This window comes from Nannobrachium achirus (genome assembly GCF_963921795.1).
Source record: "Nannobrachium achirus genome assembly, chromosome: 3".
In the NCBI taxonomy this organism is placed as follows: Eukaryota; Metazoa; Chordata; class Actinopteri; order Myctophiformes; family Myctophidae; genus Nannobrachium; species Nannobrachium achirus.
In genome coordinates, this window is record NC_137812.1 from 77051684 (window position 1) to 77071070 (window position 19387).

A 19387-nucleotide genomic window follows, 5' to 3' on the forward strand; every position below is an offset into this window, starting at 1 on the left:
AGAAAACGATAGCATTAGCATTGGCTATAGCCAAAGAAGAAGGAATAAAAACATGGATTTATTTGTATTTACAAACTGTCCGCATTGACTTACTGGTCTGGGAAAAGATCATCTTTTGGCGAGAGGCACAGCGCCGCTGACAGCAACAGCAGCACCGTGGCGACGTTAGGTAAGAAATATGTCTGATACAACTCTTAATATAATAACGTTGGCATTCTTTCATTTCGGGGCGACAGGTTCGGGTCTCGGATCTCTCGTTCTGCTCGGGTATCGGATCCAATTTTTCTAATAACAGGCGGGGCCGTTCGGATCGGATCCATCACGTCTCGGGGCTGATCGGGTAACGGTTCTCAAATTCCAAATGATAGACGGGGCCATATGGGTCCGGGTCCGTTTCCCCCGGGTCCTTTTGGGTTCGGGTAGTTCAAATTGGACCCGTGAAGACCTCTAGGTGCCATCAAAAAGCGGCTTACCTTTGCGACGTTATAGTAGATAGACAGACATTTATTTTTTTATTTTTTTTATTTTTTTTGATTGTGCAATAGTGCACTTTGGTCTGCCAGGCAGCAGAGGGCGGCGTCATGTGAGAATGAATGTGAATTTGCCTGTTATGTGTTGAAGAAGAAGAAGACCAGTCACTGGCCACAGAGCCTTACAGCCAGAGGAAATCAACAAGGAAGTGAATTGTTCTCCGTTGATGTTAACGCATAATGGATTTTTTACACCATCACCGCGGAAAATGTGTTTACAGTACACGGCCGCGCGACCCTTCATCAGCTTACAGTCATCAGACGAACGAACCGAACGAGCGCCGTATTGGCGCAGAGGTCTCTTGAAAATTGGGGCGAACGTGAACGTTCAAAGCGTGGGGAGAGTTAATGTGCCTCATATCCATATAGATAAGTCTGTACATACAGTTAATGTGTCTCATATCCATAGATAAGTCTGTGCATACAGTTAATGTGCATCATATCCATATAGATAAGTCTGTACATACAGTTAATGTGCATCATATCCATATAGATAAGTCTGTACATACAGTTAATGTGCATCATATCCATATAGATTAGTCTGTACATACAGTTAATGTGCATCATATCCATATAGATAAGTCTGTACATACAGTATATCCATATAGATAAGTCTGTGCATACAGTATATCCATTCATTGATGAAAGATGTATGTTGATATTGCAGCTGATAGTTTTTACATTATTGTTTGTACAACAATGTGACTTAAACCTGTAATCACAATATGATGATCCAGTTGATTCTCAATGTCTCAAAATGATCATGTTTTCTATCAAACCCACAAACGTACCAATGTTTAGGACGACTACTGAAGCCAGACTTTTCTCTTACAGATGCAATGAAAGTGACGTTTTTATTTTTATGTTATGTTTTCACATCTTGATATTACAACTTTATCCACAGTGCTCAATATAATCTCTGCATCATATTAGGGCTGCAATCATTCATTATTTTCTTAACAATGTTTATAATTTTGTGTGGAAGTGGTTGACTGTTGCAGCCCTACTGGATAACTATGTTATCTTCATTATTTATATACCCATTTACTTACTTACTTAGACTTAGTTCCTCCCGTTCCTATTGGAACATTGGGCGACGAGTCCTCTCCATTTGCTCCGGTCTCTGGCGACCCTTCGTGCTCCATGCCAGCTGACTCCCATCTCGCTCAGGTCTTCCTTGGCTGTCTGTCTCCACGTCTTCTTTGGCCTCCCTCTCTTCCTCTTTCCACCCTCTGGCATCCAGTCCATTGCCACACTTGCCGGTCTCTCTCTTGGCAGTCGGAGTATGTGCCCCATCATTCTCCTTCTCCTGTCGGAGACGATGTCCGACAGGGGTTGCACCCCTGCCCTTCTCATCACCTCTTCATTGGTGATGTGGTCTCTCCACGAGATCCTGAAGATGGATCTAAGGCACCGTCTGTGGAAGACATCCAACTTGTTGGTGATGCTGGCTGTCTTCATCCAGGTCTCACAGGCGTAGATCGCTGTTGGGATGACCACTGACATGTAAAGGCGTAGCTTTGTGGCCGCAGTGATGGCTTTTGACGACCAGATTTTTCGGAGTCGTCGGAACACTGCTGCTGCTTTGCCTATTCTCGTCCGTACATCTTTTTCCACGTCTCCTGTGCTGGAGATGTTACTTCCAAGATAAGTGAAGTTATCAACATACTCCACGTCATGTTCACCTAAAGTGAGTGGTGGGAGGTTTTGGTCCTGTCTGACGGTCATGGCCTTGGTCTTCTCTTGGCTTATCCGTAGACCGACCTTTTCTCCGTGTCCATGGAGATTGTTGGTCATTTCTTGGAGTGCAATTTGGGTATGACTGATAAGAGCCAGGTCGTCCGCAAAGTCCAAGTCGGCCAGTCTGCCCTCTCCCCACTTGATGCCAACATGTGCACCGATGACAGTCTTCCTCATCACAAAGTCTATGACCATTATGAAGAGCAAGGGAGACAGGATGCAACCCTGTCTCACACCGGTCACGATGTCAAAATCGCCAGTTGTGCCGTTGACGGTCTTGACTCGGCAAGTGGAGTTGTGGTACAGGGCCCTGAAGATGTTAACATATTTGCTTGGTACACCATACAGCTGGACAATCTGCCACAGTGATTCTCGGTGGATGCTGTCGAAAGCTTTTTTGAAGTCGATGTAGTTGATCATAAGGGGAGTCTGAAGTTCTTGGCACTGCTCTATGATGTTTCTTAGAGTGAAGATTTGCTCAGAGCAGGACCTTCCCTTCCGGAAGCCAGCTTGCTCTTCCCTTAGGATGTTATCCACCTCCTCTTTCAGGCGTTGGAGCAATACACTACAGAAAACCTTGCCAGGGATAGACAGCAGTGTGATGCCCCGCCAGTTGTTACAATCTGCGAGGTTTCCCTTCTTAGGCAGCGTCACAATGACCCCACTTCTCCAGTCGGCAGGAACCTCTTCAGCATGCCAAATCAGGTTGAACAGACGGGTGAGGCTCTCCACAACAACATCTTGACCGTGCTTCAGCAATTCAGCAGCTACCTCATCGAGTCCCGGTGCCTTGTTGTTTTTAAGGCTCTTTATTGCTTTGGCAACCTCAGTCCCGGTTATCTCTTCTGAGGTAACGTTCAGAGTTGAAGCTGGTGTTTCTCGGTCAAAACTGAAGAGCGTGGAAGGCGTTGGCTGGTTAAGAACATCTCTGAAATGTTCCACCCACCTTGCCTCCTGTTCTTCGTCATTTAGCAGTGCCCTGCCATCCTTACTCCTGATTGGAACGCCAGAGCTGCTCCTGGAGCTGGTTAGCTCCCGCACAATCCTGTACAGTGTTTTTGTGTTGTTCTTCTCCGCTGCCTCCTGAGCCTCTCTTGCTTTCTCCTCTAGCCACCTTCTTTTGTCATTTCTGCAGCTCTTCTTCACTTCCCTGTCCAGGCGTCTGTACTCCTCATCTTCCATCCTCCAACTCCGGAGCTTCCTCTTCTGTTCTCTTTTTATCTTGGCCACCTTCCTTTCATCGATCAATTTCCATGTCTTGTCTGTTATCCACCTTTCTTTGTTGGTACCTCTTCTTCTACCTAAGACTGCCTCCGCAGTCTCAGTGATGGCACGTGAGAACAGACTCCACTGCTCCTCAACGGTTGGTGGATGTTGTAATGCCTCAAGCTTCTTTCTCAACTCCTCACGGTAGCTTTTGGATATGTTGGTGTTCTTTAGCTTGTCCACCGCGTAGGGTCTCTTGGGCTGCACCTTTTTCACCTTTTTAAACTTCAGCCTGACTTTACCCATCACCAGAAAATGGTCTGAACCAACATCTGCACCTCTGTGGGAGCGAACGTCTAGCAATGACGAGCGCCACCTTGTGCTGATACAAATGTAGTCCAGCTCGTTCCGTGTTTCACCACCAGGTGAGACCCAAGTCATCTTGTGGATGTTCTTGTGTTTGAAAAAGGTGTTGCCGATGCTGAGACCATTGGTGCTGGTTAGCATCAATAGTCTCTCCCCGTTTAGGCCTACTATTATTGACTGCTTTAACTATTTTTGAAAAATCATGAAAATGTGTGCAAATCTTTGAATATATGTATTTTTAAAGCAAACGTTTGTAACTCTAATTTTGCTTCTGGGTGGTCCCTGGAACTAGATATTTCGAGATGGGGGTCCTTGGCCAAATAAATATCATTTTGGGGGTCCTTCACATGAAAAGGTTTGAGAACCACTGACATAGTAGTCTCTCAAGAACAGACTAACTGAGCTCCAGTTGAGTGAAAAGGACCTTTTCTTTGACGATGGCTGGCCAGATTGCTGACAGAAACAGAGTTCTCAAAAACCTTAGGATTCAAAAGACACTAGAATCGGGTCAAAATTCGAGATTTCACGATGTTTCAAAAATAGCAGATCTACAAGCTCGCAGCACGGCACTGTGAGCATAAAATAATTATACACAATAATCGTTCTAAATGGGTTAAGTTCTCCTCCACAGTACAAAGGCAGTACAGTACAAAAGACAGTATAAAAGATGAGGTGCAACCAAAGGGTAGATCTTTATGCCCATACATGGTGCTACATGCGAGCCCACACCGTTTCGTAGGGACAGTATTTCTAGTTGGTTTTCATTATGTTATCAATGACATGGATTAGTTGGACTACGTTAAGTGTATGTTGTAGTGTAGGCACCGATATGCCCTTATTTGGTCATATCGGATCATATCGGTATCGGTGAAATGTCTCCCGATAGAAAAAACTAGACCAGGTCAACCTGGTTGTGCCAGACCCCCTGTCTGTCATCATCATTTATGACATCATGCCTTTTGTAGGCATGTCATCATCATGTCATCATCATATATACCCTTTATATAGAAAAGGGACAGACCGACATTTGCTTATGTAGGCCTACCCATTTCATGGGTCTGGCAAACAAACCTTGGTTCGAAGTGAAGCGGTGAATTTTTATTCTATGTGTTCTAGAGCTATGAAATCTGTGTTCTAGATCTATACATTGTGTGTTCTAGATCTATACTTTCTATGTGTTTTAGTTCTATATTTTTATGAATTCTTAATGAATTAATGATTTTGTCTGGAGGGCCAAATTGTCATGTGAAGTTTGACCAATCCTCAATACTGCTGCGCGGGACATGACACGGACACGGGACTCCTTGGAAGCCTATGGGACAGACTGTACAGCCTATGGGACAGACTGTACAGCCTATGGGACAGACTGTACAGCCTATGGGACAGACTGGACAGCCTATGGGACAGACTGGACGGGACAGACAAAGCCACTCCTTGGAAGCGGCTTTCACCGCTTCAAAAATATATACAGTATATATATATATATGTTACGGTTAGTTTGGGTAACTCGGTTAGACTGTGGTAAGAGCGCTTGTTTTGTCGTTCACCACACACCAATCACCACCAGATGGCGACGACAGCCCATAGACAGCCATTCACTAGTGCAGGCGCTGACGTCACTCGTTTGCGACTCTCTTTCTTTATTTACTAGCCTAGCTGGGCGGTGTTTAGCCATTAGCTTAGCCATTAGCTTACTATGGGCGTTTATCGTGGGCTTGCCCAGGCCGTAAGGCCTGGGCATTCACCACGCATTCACCACGGCTTCGTAACTCGCGCGGCCGGCCCTGGCCCGCTCTTCGCAGCCTGCGGCGCTCGGGGGCGAAGAGCAGGACCAAGGTCCGCTGGCCTTCCCGCCGCTTGCAATGTCGTGGACAATCGAGCGGCTCCGCCTGGAGGACGTTGTTGTGGGCGACCGCTTGTTCCGCCCCCGTGCTGCACGGCGAGCGCTCCGTTTCTCTATCTAACCGTGACATATATATATATATATATATATATATATATATATATATATATATATATATATATATTCAAATATCAGCACAACATGTGCTGATATTTGGCTTGGGGCTTGTCCTCACAGTCATCATCCCACACACTCAGACAGGCAGGTGGTCATACTAATACTATACATGTCTCTGTGTCACTCTTTTTCTCACACACCTTGACTGACCAGGAAAAAAAAGTTAAGTCTTTAATAAAGACATTGGTTTAAGAAAGCAGCTGTCTGTAGTACTACTGTCACTGTACCTTTGTGACTGAGTTAACAGGTCAGTAGCAGGGTTTCCGCTAGGCATTTTTGGGGCCGGCCACCTTGGCCGGCAGGATTATATTTTACCGGCCAATCAATTAATTTATCGGCCATATTATATTGAACATCACATACGTGTTTGCAGATGAGATACTGTATGTGCATGGTGCACCGTGCACCCAATGATAATTACACCATTTTATGTTTGCGCTGGGCTTCCTTCCTCTTTATCACAGATGCAATTGAAATATGTTCCAACAAAATAATATCCTAACTATCTACTTATGTAGAGGTATCGCTTGCCAAAAAAAAATAAGTGAATAGGTTAAAGTGGGCGCGCAACTCAAGCGAACCGTTTGCGCGCCCTGCCACACAGTGGCCTACAAATTAATAAGTTACAGTATTTTCTGGACTATAAGGCGCACCTGACTATAAGGCGCACTGTCAATGAATGGTCTATTTTCAAACTGTTTTCATATATAAGGCGCACCTGACTATAAGGCGCACATAATAGACGCTACCGTTGCGTTATGCATCCAACAGATGGAGCTGTGCTAAAGGGAATGTCAATGTCAATGAATGATCCATATATAAGGCGCACTGGACTATAAGGCGCACTGTAGTTTTTTGAGAGAATTAAAGGCTTTTAAGTGCGCCTTATAGTCCGGAAAATACGGTAATAGTATATGATTTTGGCTTCACGTCTCATTAAACCTTTTACACACATTTGTTTTATTTTGTTAATGTTTTGTTATGATGGCGCAAGGAAGGTTGACTTGCCTCTGTTGCTTTGACCACGATGGCATCACATCCATGCGATCAGAAAGTCATGTGCGTGCTTGTATAATATCCATGATTCCACAGAGTTCGCGTCCCTTTTTTATTATCGTCTACTGGGTCCAGCTTGGTATAGATTACCTCGGAAGAACCCCAGTTCGTTCTGATTATAACACGACTTGCCTCTGTTGCTTTGACCACGATGGCATCACATCCATGCGATCAGAAAGTCATGTGCGTGCTTGTATAATATCCATGATTCCACAGAGTTCGCGTCCCTTTTTTATTATCGTCTACTGGGTCCAGCTTGGTATAGATTACCTCGGAAGAACCCCAGTTCGTTCTGATTATAACACTAAACCCACGCTGATTGTTACAAGGTGCTGGAACTGTCAGCTGTGAAACGTGATGTGTGCTTCTCCGTAAGGCCGTGTGCGTGTCTAAAATAGCAGACATACAAGCTCACAGCGCGGCACGTTTCGCCTTGTTGTGAGCTTGAAGCTCTGATATTTCCAATGCACAGCGCAGTAGAGATGGGATTTATGGCTCTTTGAAGTGAGCCGGATCTCTGGGATCCGTTCCTTTCAAAGAGCCGTTCAAAAGACTGTCTCATTCTAGTAGTTACTTTGTAGATTTTGATTATAATTACAAATAACTTCAACCCTATATACATTTATTTCGGACATATATAGGTACATATCTGCCATTTGAAAATAGCTTATCTACAAGCTCACAATGCTATCGTTCATTTCAAAGAGCCGTTCAAAAGACTCGATTCGTTGGCGAACGTCCCACCTCTACAGCGCAGCATGAAGCAGCAGCAGTGAGCTCCGCTGTTGTCAGACAGACTCACAGAACATGATACAAATTTAAAATTAAATACCGGCTAACGGAATCTCTGGTCAGTAGATGAATGCTAATGACTGACCAGACAGTTAACAGGTCAGTAGATGAATGGTAGATGGTAGTAACCTACCAGAGATAGCAGTCTGTTGATGACCATGGCCCTCTGCTGCGGAGCGAGGTGAGGGTTAGGTTAGGGTTAGATGGTAGTAGGGTTAGGGTTAGATGGTAGTAGGGTTAGGGTTAGGTGAGGGGTAAATGGTAGTAACCTACCAGAGACAGCAGTCTGTTGATGACCATGGCCCTCTGCTGAGGAGCGAGGTCAGGGTTAGGTTAGGGTTAGATGGTAGTAGGGTTAGGGTTAGGTGAGGGTTAGATGGTAGTAGGGTTAGGGTTAGGTGAGGGTTAGATGGTAGTAGGGTTAGGGTTAGATGGTAGTAGGGTTAGGGTTAGGTGAGGGGTAGATGGTAGTAGGGTTAGGTGAGGGGTAGATGGTAGTAGGGTTAGGGTTAGATGAATGGTAGATGGTAGTAGGGTTAGGGTTAGGTGAGGGGTAGATGGTAGTAGGGTTAGGGTTAGGTGAGGGGTAGATGGTAGTAGGGTGAGGGTTAGGTGAGGGGTAAATGGTAGTAGGGTTAGGGTTAGGTGAGGGGTAAATGGTAGTAGGGTTAGGGTTAGGTGAGGGGTAGATGGTAGTAGGGTGAGGGTTAGGTGAGGGGTAAATGGTAGTAGGGTGAGGGTTAGGTGAGGGGTAGATGGTAGTAGGGTTAGGGTTAGGTTAGGGTTAGATGGTAGTAGGGTTAGGATTAGGTTAGGGTTAGATGGTAGTAGGGTTAGGGTTAGGTGAGGGGTAGATGGTAGTAGGGTTAGGGTTAGGTGAGGGGTAGATGGTAGTAGGGTTAGGGTTAGGTGAGGTTAGATGGTGTTAGGGTTAGGGTTAGGGTTAGATGGTAGTAGGGTTAGGGTTAGGTGAGGGGTAGATGGTAGTAGGGTGAGGGTTAGGTGAGGGGTAGATGGTAGTAACCTACCAGAGACAGCAGTCTGTTGATGACCATGGCCCTCTGCTGAGGAGCGAGGTGAGGGTTAGGTTAGGGTTAGATGGTAGTAGGGTTAGGATTAGGTGAGGGTTAGATGGTAGTAGGGTTAGGGTTAGGTGAGGGGTAGATGGTAGTAGGGTTAGGGTTAGGTGAGGGGTAGATGGTAGTAGGGTTAGGGTTAGGTGAGGTTAGATGGTGTTAGGGTTAGGGTTAGGGTTAGATGGTAGTAGGGTTAGGGTTAGGTGAGGGGTAGATGGTAGTAGGGTGAGGGTTAGGTGAGGGGTAGATGGTAGTAACCTACCAGAGACAGCAGTCTGTTGATGACCATGGCCCTCTGCTGAGGAGCGAGGTGAGGGTTAGGTTAGGGTTAGATGGTAGTAGGGTTAGGTGAGGGGTAGATGGTAGTAGGGTTAGGGTTAGGTGAGGGGTAGATGGTAGTAGGGTTAGGGTTAGATGAATGGTAGATGGTAGTAGGGTTAGGGTTAGGTGAGGGGTAGATGGTAGTAGGGTTAGGGTTAGGTGAGGGGTAGATGGTAGTAGGGTTAGGGTTAGGTGAGGGGTAGATGGTAGTAGGGTTAGGGTTAGGTGAGGGTTAGATGGTAGTAGGGTTAGGGTTAGATGAATGGTAGATGGTAGTAGGGTTAGGGTTAGGTGAGGGGTAGATGGTAGTAGGGTTAGGGTTAGGTGAGGGGTAGATGGTAGTAACATACCAGAGACAGCAGTCTGTTGATGACCATGGCCCTCTGCTGAGGAGCGAGGTGAGGCATGTCGTTCTGGATCACCTGGTCTGTGATGCCGTGAGGAAACTGCTGACACAACTCCTTTATCCTACACACACACACACACACACACACACACACACACACACACACACACACACACACACACACACACACACACACACACACACACACACACACACACACACACACACACACACACACACACACACGTTATTAGAGAATGTCAGGTTCTGTGCAGTTCACTGGTAGCAACAGGGGCAGCAGGGGCTCAGGAGATAGAGTGGCCGTCCATCCTGGAACATAAAGGTTCCAGGTTCGATCCCCGGCTCCTCTGGGCTGTGATGAAGTGTTCTTAACAACACATTAAACTCTACCTGCTACTGGTGAGCTGATGAGACCTGCAGTAAACTAGACACACATTGAGCTGCTGAGACCTGCAGTACACTAGACACACATTGAGCTGCTGAGACCTGCAGTACACTAGACACACATTGAGCTGCTGAGACCTGCAGTACACTAGACACACATTGAGCTGCTGAGACCTGCAGTACACTAGACACACATTGAGCTGATGAGACCTGCAGTAAACTAGACACACATTGAGCTGATGAGACCTGCAGTAAACTAGACACACATTGAGCTGCTGAGACCTGCAGTACACTAGACACACATTGAGCTGATGAGACCTGCAGTACACTAGACACACATTGAGCTGATGAGACCTGCAGTACACTAGACAGACATTGAGCTGATGAGACCTGCAGTACACTAGACACACATTGAGCTGATGAGACCTGCAGTACACTAGACACACATTGTGCTGCTGAGACCTGCAGTAAACTAGACACACATTGAGCTGCTGAGACCTGCAGTACACTAGACACACATTGAGCTGATGAGACCAGCAGTACACTAGACACACATTGAGCTGATGAGACCAGCAGTACACTAGACACACATTGAGCTGATGAGACCAGCAGTACACTAGACACACATTGAGCTGATGAGACCTGCAGTAAACTAGACACACATTGAGCTGATGAGACCTGCAGTAAACTAGACACACATTGAGCTGATGAGACCTGCAGTAAACTAGACACACATTGAGCTGCTGAGACCTGCAGTAAACTGATGAGACCTGCAGTACACTAGACACACATTGAGCTGATGAGACCTGCAGTACACTAGACACACATTGAGCTGATGAGACCAGCAGTACACTAGACACACATTGAGCTGATGAGACCTGCAGTACACTAGACACACATTGAGCTGATGAGACCTGCAGTACACTAGACACACATTGAGCTGATGAGACCTGCAGTACACTAGACACACATTGAGCTGCTGAGACCTGCAGTACACTAGACACACATTGAGCTGATGAGACCTGCAGTAAACTAGACACACATTGAGCTGATGAGACCTGCAGTAAACTAGACACACATTGAGCTGATGAGACCTGCAGTAAACTAGACACACATTGAGCTGCTGAGACCTGCAGTAAACTGATGAGACCTGCAGTACACTAGACACACATTGAGCTGATGAGACCTGCAGTACACTAGACACACATTGAGCTGCTGAGACCTGCAGTACACTAGACACACATTGAGCTGATGAGACCTGCAGTACACTAGACACACATTGAGCTGATGAGACCTGCAGTAAACTAGACACACATTGTAGCTCCAGTTTTTCATTTTTTATTTCATGTTGAAACCAGAGTTGCAACACCAACCATTGTCAGCCAATGCATCCAAATAGTTTTCTGATTGTATTAAACAACCTCACACACTCACCAACACTGCAGCTGTATGGAACGCTTGAATTATCCTCTTTCTATCTGAAAAGTGTTTGTTTCATAAAAATCCAGGGTAGACATATTATAATCTACTTTCTGCCTCCTGCAATGTGACATTTAGAACCAGGACTCACAGGCGCTTCCAAACTCCAACACTTAGTAAAATAATCACCTACACAGAATCTCTTTACAGAAAGTGACTCATAACATGTCTAAGGTGGATTTTTATGAACAAACACTTTGCAGATAGACGGATAATTCAAGCTTTCCATACAGCCTCAACATTGGCAAGTTTGACATTTAACACTACTCAAAGAAAGGAAGGGAACAAAATGTTCCCTTAATTCTTTGAGTTTTCTTTGAGCAGTACTACAGTATACTATACTCAATTTACTCAAATAAGTTCAAATAAATGAAGGGAACATGTTGTTCATTTGAGCAGTATATAATCAGATAGCAAAACTGTTTGGATGCATTGGCTGCCAATGGTTGGTGTTGCAACTCTAGTTTCAACATCTTAAAAAGAGCTGATGTCTTGTACTGTGACTCTTGTGTGGGTGTGAATGGGTGAATGTAATGCACATTGTAATGTCTTGTACTGTGACTCTTGTTTGGGTGTGAATGGGTGAATGTAATGCACATTGTAATGTCTTGTACTGTGACTCTTGTTTGGGTGTGAATGGGTGAATGTAATGCACATTGTAATGCCTTGTACTGTGACTCTTGTGTGGGTGTGAATGGGTGAATGTAATGCACATTGTAATGTCTTGTACTGTGACTCTTGTTTGGGTGTGAATGGGTGAATGTAATGCACATTGTAATGTCTTGTACTGTGACTATTGTTTGGGTGTGAATGGGTGAATGTAATGCACATTGTAATGCCTTGTACTGTGACTCTTGTGTGGGTGTGAATGGGTGAATGTAATGTAATGCACATTGTAATGTCTTGTACTGTGACTCTTGTTTGGGTGTGAATGGGTGAATGTAATGCACATTGTAATGTCTTGTCTTGTACCGTGACTCTTGTTTGGGTGTGAATGGGTGAATGTAATGCCTTGTACTGTGACTCTTGTTTGGGTGTGAATGGGTGAATGTAATGCCTTGTACTGTGACTCTTGTTTGGGTGTGAATGGGTGAATCTAATGCCTTGTACTGTGACTCTTGTGTGGGTGTGAATGGGTGAATGTAATGCCTTGTACTGTGACTCTTGTTTGGGTGTGAATGGGTGAATGTAATGCCTTGTACTGTGACTCTTGTTTGGGTGTGAATGGGTGAATGTAATTCATGTTGTAATGCCTTGTACTGTGACTCTTGTTTGGGTGTGAATGGGTGAATGTAATGCACATTGTAATGCCTTGTACTGTGACTCTTGTTTGGGTGTGAATGGGTGAATGTAATGCATGTTGTAATGCCTTGTACTGTGACTCTTGTTTGGGTGTGAATGGGTGAATGTAATGCCTTGTACTGTGACTCTTGTTTGGGTGTGAATGGGTGAATGTAATGCACATTGTAATGTATTGTACTGTGACTCTTGTTTGGGTGTGAATGGGTGAATGTAATGCATGTTGTAATGCCTTGTACTGTGACTCGTTTGGGTGTGAATGGGTGAATGTAATGCACATTGTAATGTCTTGTACTGTGACTCTTGTTTGGGTGTGAATGGGTGAATGTAAAGCACATTGTAATGTCTTGTACTGTGACTCTTGTTTGGGTGTGAATGGGTGAATGTAATGCATGTTGTAATGCCTTGTACTGTGACTCTTGTTTGGGTGTGAATGGGTGAATGTAATGCACATTGTAATGTCTTGTACTGTGACTCTTGTTTGGGTGTGAATAGGTGAATGTAATGCACGTTGTAAAGGTGCAGCAGTATTGTTGGGTGTGAATAGGTGAATGTAATGCACGTTGTAAAGGTGCAGCAGTATTGTTATGTATAGAAACTTAGAAAGCACCATTGTCTTTTGAATCCTTCTAAGGATTTTTGAAAAATCTATGTTTCTATGTCAGTGGTTCTCAAACCTTTTCAAGTGAAGGACCCCAAAAATGATATGTATTTGGCCACGGACCCCCCATCTCAAAATATCTAGTTCCAGGGACCCCCCAGAAGCAAAATTTGAGTTACAAATGTTCGCTTAAAAATATATATAATATGTCTTTTTGAATATATTATATTCAAAGATTTTCACACATGTTCACGACTTTTCAAAAATAGCAGATCTACAAGCTCACAGCGTGGCTGTGAGCTTGTATATCTGCTATTTTTCAATAGTTAAAGCAGTCAATAATTCTAGGCCTAAATGGGTTAAACTTGTGATCAGAATGAATGAATGATCTATCATGATCAATTCATTATCATGCCAGTGACTATCATAGACGTTGCAGAGACGAGAGTGGAAACACCAGCAGCTTCATTTAACCTAACCCTAACCCTAACCCTAACCCTAACCCTAACCCTTTACAAACAACAACTTCTGGGCCCTGGGTTCTTCTAATCTACAACTCTTTTATGAATGCAGTACAAAGGACCCCAATGTAAACAAGCCATTGAGCTTTCATGGGTTTAAATCCTTTTAGTAGACCTGGTATCTGAGCTGTACTGTCCTGCACTATTACTATGCAAACTGCTAAACCAGGGGTCTTCAACGTTTTCAGGCCGAGGACCCCTTAGTTGAGAGAGAGAGATGAAGCAGGGACCCCTTAGTTGAGAGAGAGAGATGAAGCAGGGACCCCTTAGTTGAGAGAGAGAGAGAGATGAAGCAGGGACCCCTTAGTTGAGAGAGAGATGAAGCAGGGACCCCTTAGCTGAGAGAGAGATGAAGCAGGGACCCCTTAGTTGAGAGAGAGAGATGAAGCAGGGACCCCTTAGTTGAGAGAGAGAGAGAGAGATGAAGCAGGGACCCCTTAGTTGAGAGAGAGATGAAGCAGGGACCCCTTAGCTGAGAGAGAGATGAAGCAGGGACCCCTTAGTTGAGAGAGAGAGATGAAGCAGGGACCCCTTAGTTGAGAGAGAGATGAAGCAGGGACCCCTTAGCTGAGAGAGAGATGAAGCAGGGACCCCTTAGTTGAGAGAGAGATGAAGCAGGGACCCCTTAGTTGAGAGAGAGATGAAGCAGGGACCCCTTAGTTGAGAGAGAGAGATGAAGCAGGGACCCCTTAGTTGAGAGAGAGAGATGAAGCAGGGACCCCTAGTTGAGAGAGAGAGATGAAGCAGGGACCCCTTAGCTGAGAGAGAGATGAAGCAGGGACCCCTTAGCTGAGAGAGAGATGAAGCAGGGACCCCTTAGTTGAGAGAGAGATGAAGCAGGGACCCCTTAGCTGAGAGAGAGATGAAGCAGGGACCCCTTAGTTGAGAGAGAGATGAAGCAGGGACCCCTTAGTTGAGAGAGATGAAGCAGGGACCCCTTAGTTGAGAGAAGGGACCCCCACAACCTGTTAATAGATTCCATATAGTTTCATTGTCAATATAGTTTCATGTCAATTTGTATTTTCAGATATTTAACCACTTGAACCGTCAATACTTAATATATAGTCAGGGAATTTTAATAAAACCCTGGGAATAAATTCCTTACCAAACAATTTCTTCACCAATGTGTTGGTAAAGGTGTCTAGTAACATATCTAACAAAGATTGAAATTCAACATCCCTAGCAAAATGTTTGACAGCTAGGGTAATTCTGGGTCTCATTCACTTACTATACACTGTACTATAAGGGAAAAAATCACTCCCAAAAATATGCTTTAAGTAGTATGTTAGGGGTCTAACTGGGTGTTTTTAATTATTCTGAATCCATTGCAAGCATTTGTTTTGCACGAAAAACATTCATCGGGCCAAAAACAGACGCAAAAAAACTATGGTTTAGTGATGAGTCATCACTTTTCACAAGGTGTATTGGGCCCATTTTTGGCCCAAGGGATGTTTTTCATGCAAAACAAATGCTTGCAATGGATTCAGAATAATCAAAAACACCTAGTTAGACCCCTCACATCCCAATTAAAGCTTATTTTTGGGAGTGATTTTTTCCCTTACAGTATAGTGTATAGTAAGTTCAGGAGACCCAGAATTACCCTAGCTGTCAAACATTTTCCTGGGATGTTGAATTTCAATCTTTGTTAGATATGTTACTAGACACCTTTACGAACACATTGGTGAAGAAATTGTTTGGTAAGGAATGTATTCCCACATTTGACAGATATTCTGCTAACTTTCCCTAACTAATACTTGACCTTTCACTCTGTACTTAGTCTGCTCTTTTTCCATTCTACACCAAAGCTCTTTGCCAAAAATTGCCGATTTACAAGCTCACAGATTGTAGATCTGTTATTTTTGGCTAAAGTTCTCAAAATATTCACACTATAGGGTTCAAGTGGTTAATTGCGACCGTAGGTCGCATTTACTACCAAAACCTCCACAGGCTGTCCGTGGGTGAGTCAGTCAGTCAGTCAGTCTGTCCGTCACACTTTTGCCCTGCTCATATCTCCACAACCGTTGCCCCCATCCATGCCAAATTTTGCACACACACTCCTTGACTGCCAAACTACAACCTCCAAGGACCCCCGGAGCCCCAGGGACCCCCAGGTCCCTGGGGGACCCCCAGATTAGGGCTGCACGGTTAATCGTTTTCAAACCGAAATCGCGATGTGAAATCTCGCGATTAGCGAATCGCAAAGGCCGCGGTTTTTAATTTTAGAAATTCGTTCATAATTGACTAACCAATGATCAAATCATGCTTCCTAAATACCCACGCATCGCCGCACCGCGGATTAGCCAACATTACGGGTTGCTCCAAATTGGAGCAACCCGTAATGTTGGCTAATCCGCGGTGCGGTGCGGCTCTGTCAGAGCAGGAGAGGAGCCAAGCATGACACTGTCTGTCTAACAGCACGTAACAGTGTATTTCCCCTCCAACGGAGTACTCCATGGCTACAGGTAGTGAATGTTCTGGTAATCATTATAAATATAACATCCTTAATAAATCCTTGTGCATAGATTAAATGCTCCCGATTGTTGTAAGCTGAAAGTGAAAGTAATTTCTGTGCACCGGTGGCTGCCCCTCCTCCTCCAGTGAAATTTATGGTGTGTGTCTTAGGGTGCATTTTTTTGCCTTGATAAAACTTAAGCAAGGCAGCGACATACAGTACTTTCTTCCTTGACAATAATGAGAGGCAGACAAAACCATTACTGACATTAAAAACGTTTTATATTGCTAATAAGCAAAGTAAAAGGGAATCTTTTGGAAATATAATTGAACTGAATCAAACCATTTGCCAATTTGCCTAGTTAGTGATAATCAATTCATTTTTAAATGTAAACACAATAAATATTCAAGGAAGCTTAAATTATGTTCTTTGGTTAAATAATTTCCTTGACAATGAGAGGCATTATTACTGAGATTTTTCTGAATATAAAAACGTTTTATATTGCTAAAGCAAAATAAAAGGTAATCTTTTGGAAATATAACTGAACTGAATCAAACCATTTACATGATTGCCAATTAGCCTAGTTAATAATAATCAATTTATTTTTTAAATGTATTACACAATAAATATTCAATGGAAGCTTGACCTAAGGTAGTGAAATGATTTTCCTATGGTTAAAATTATTTATTATATCATCCTTTTAACAAAAAAAAAACTATCACTTATCCTACCTTGAAATAAATATATAAATACAGGGGTTAAGGTTCTCCGTCCTGGGGATGGATTTCCGGCCTGAGGAGTCCCTAGGGGGCATTTATGAGATCGAGGCAGATTTGCCAAAAAAGAGAAAACAAAAAATGGGGGTGGGGGGGGTGTAGCCATGGCCGTGATGTTAATAACATGACCGAAATCGTCAAAATGCAGCATAATACTTGCTAGTCAAGTCAAAATAAATTTCCATCTTAGGATTTTTTTTTGCTTTAGCCCCTGTAAATATCGCGAATAAAATCGCAATCGCAATATTAGTCAGAAAAATCGCAATTAGGTTTTTTCCCAAAATCGTGCAGCCCTACCCCAGATGTAAAAAATGACCAAATGTGCTCACACGTCACACGTCACACTTTTTCCCTGCTTATATCTCCGCACCCGTTGACCCGATCCATGCCAGATTTTACACACACACTCCTTGCCTGCCAAACTACAACCTCCAAGGACCCGCCGGAGCCCCAGGGACGGGACCCCCAGATGTAAAAAATGACCAAATGTGCAAAAATGAGGTGGTGGCGCCCCCAGTGGAGGACCCCCTGCCACTGCAGCGCACATAAAATGCCGTAACTCGGGCTAGGAGCGTCCAGGAGAGCCGGGGCCGGTACCTATTCGTCCGCCAAGGCAACGCGGAGACCCCACCCCTCATTTCTCACATGGCCCTATTCTAGCGCCACCTTCAGGCCGATTTTTAAAACACATTTTTGGACACTGCTCCTACAGTTTTTGCCCTAAAATCACGAATATCACTACACAGCATGTCTACACTCATGTCATCAACATGGATCAGGAAGATTTTGGAAAAACACATTTTTGCCCTATTTGTGGAGATAAGCCACCTACGGTCGCTTATCTCCCGATTAGGGAGTCTTACTGGTATAAAAAAGTAGGAAAAAAAAAAGAAAACTTTCTATCACTCAAAGATTTGGAGGACCCCCTGTAGTAATTCTGAGGACCCCCTAGGGGTCCTGGACCCCCTGTTGAAGACCCCTGTTCTAAATAAATGTATTACTATTGAACCAATCAAATACTTGAGTAGGGGGTTCCAAGGGGCGGAGTTAGTTTAACCACCAAAATATTTTATACTATTTTCAAAACAGCTGGAAAATCAAGACAGATTTATTATCATTGAACATTTTTAACAACATAAATGTCATCTTATGGTTATGGGGGTCCCTGGCACACAATGCTTTCAGATGGGGGTCCCTACTGGCACACAATGCTTTCAGATGGGGGTCCGCAGTCTCCACAGCATGTGAATGTGATATGAAAATGTTTAAGAACCCCTGGTTTAAGACATTTCTTATAAATCTTCTAAATGATAGTTAGGAACCAAATGGACCCTTATGGGTTTGTAACTCTGAGTGTACACACATGGAATTTGTACAATCTGAGTTAAATTAACGTTGATTTAACAATATAATTTGGGGTCCCAGTCAGAGATAGATATTGTATTTATTCTATCATAGAATACCATTAGAAGGGGGTCGTAGCCCTAATGCATGTCAAAACTGGTCCTTGACATTTCAAAATCACTGCTAGAGCCGCAATAATCTTATATGAGGGTCTCTGGCATATCTTATCAAATGGGGGTCCGCGGGCTGATCAGTGTCACTTTGGGGGTCCCTGAAATGAAACCGTTTTAGAACCACTGACTGAACAACATGATGAAGTAAAAGGTAAACAAACCAACCAGAGGCGTCAATTGGGTATGGCAAGCTATGGCAGCTGCCGTACCTTGGCTACAGGGGGAAATAATAAAATGTACTTTTCATCATGTCTGTTGCTAAGGTATGGCAACATGACTGGTGTCAGTCATGTTGCCATACCTTAGCTTTTTCTGAACTGACGCCACTGAAACCAACGCGTCGCTATAGTTAGCCTTTAGCCACCGTTAGCTTCAGTATTATTAAATATTAAACCAACCTGTTCTCAATGTCCGCCACGTCAGCTGCGCTGGACTCTTGCTTCACCTTGACGTCTGACATCATGAAGAGTTTATAGTTTAAACTTTAAACACTTAAAGATGATTAAATATGTTTTAAAGGGTTTTAAAGATGTTTAAAGTCTCATCAGTTCCACAGCAGCATGACTGAGATGCTGCTCTCTGCTGGGGTCCTCACGTTGACCAATCAACGGCCAGATCGGCCGCGTGTATCTATTCTGCATCTAGCTTCAGGCAACACCCACATTACATTCAGTGAATATTTTAACTCAAATCAAATCTCTGCTTCTGGGGGTCCGTGGAACTGAATGTTATGACACCAGGGGGTCCAAAGGACCCCCAACATGATATGTATTTGGCCGCGGACCCCCATGTTATAACATGTCATTCCAGGGACCCCCAGAAGGAGAGATTTTAGTTCCAAATGTTCACTGTGAATGTGTGCTGCCTGAAGCTGGATGCAGAAT

At 44.1% G+C, this 19387-nt stretch overlaps 1 protein-coding gene across 2 annotated transcripts in view; it reads right to left on the minus strand.

Moving 5' to 3' along the window:
• The window catches only part of LOC308281114 (DNA-directed RNA polymerase III subunit RPC6), a 41012-nt gene extending 21958 nt beyond the window's left edge, over positions 1-19054 (minus strand). The window contains exons 1-2 of one of the 2 annotated variants that reach the window (XM_080721206.1): positions 18902-19054; positions 9458-9575 (exon numbers count right to left, since the gene is read on the minus strand). In XM_080721206.1, coding sequence (XP_080577332.1) covers positions 9458-9575; positions 18902-18966 — 183 coding nt within the window. In that variant the 5' untranslated portion in view covers positions 18967-19054. Of the gene's footprint in view, positions 1-7983; positions 8022-9457; positions 9576-18901 lie in introns of those variants that run through there. The other variant, XM_080721207.1, reaches the window with a different exon arrangement.
• Positions 19055-19387: the final 333 nt, after the last annotated feature.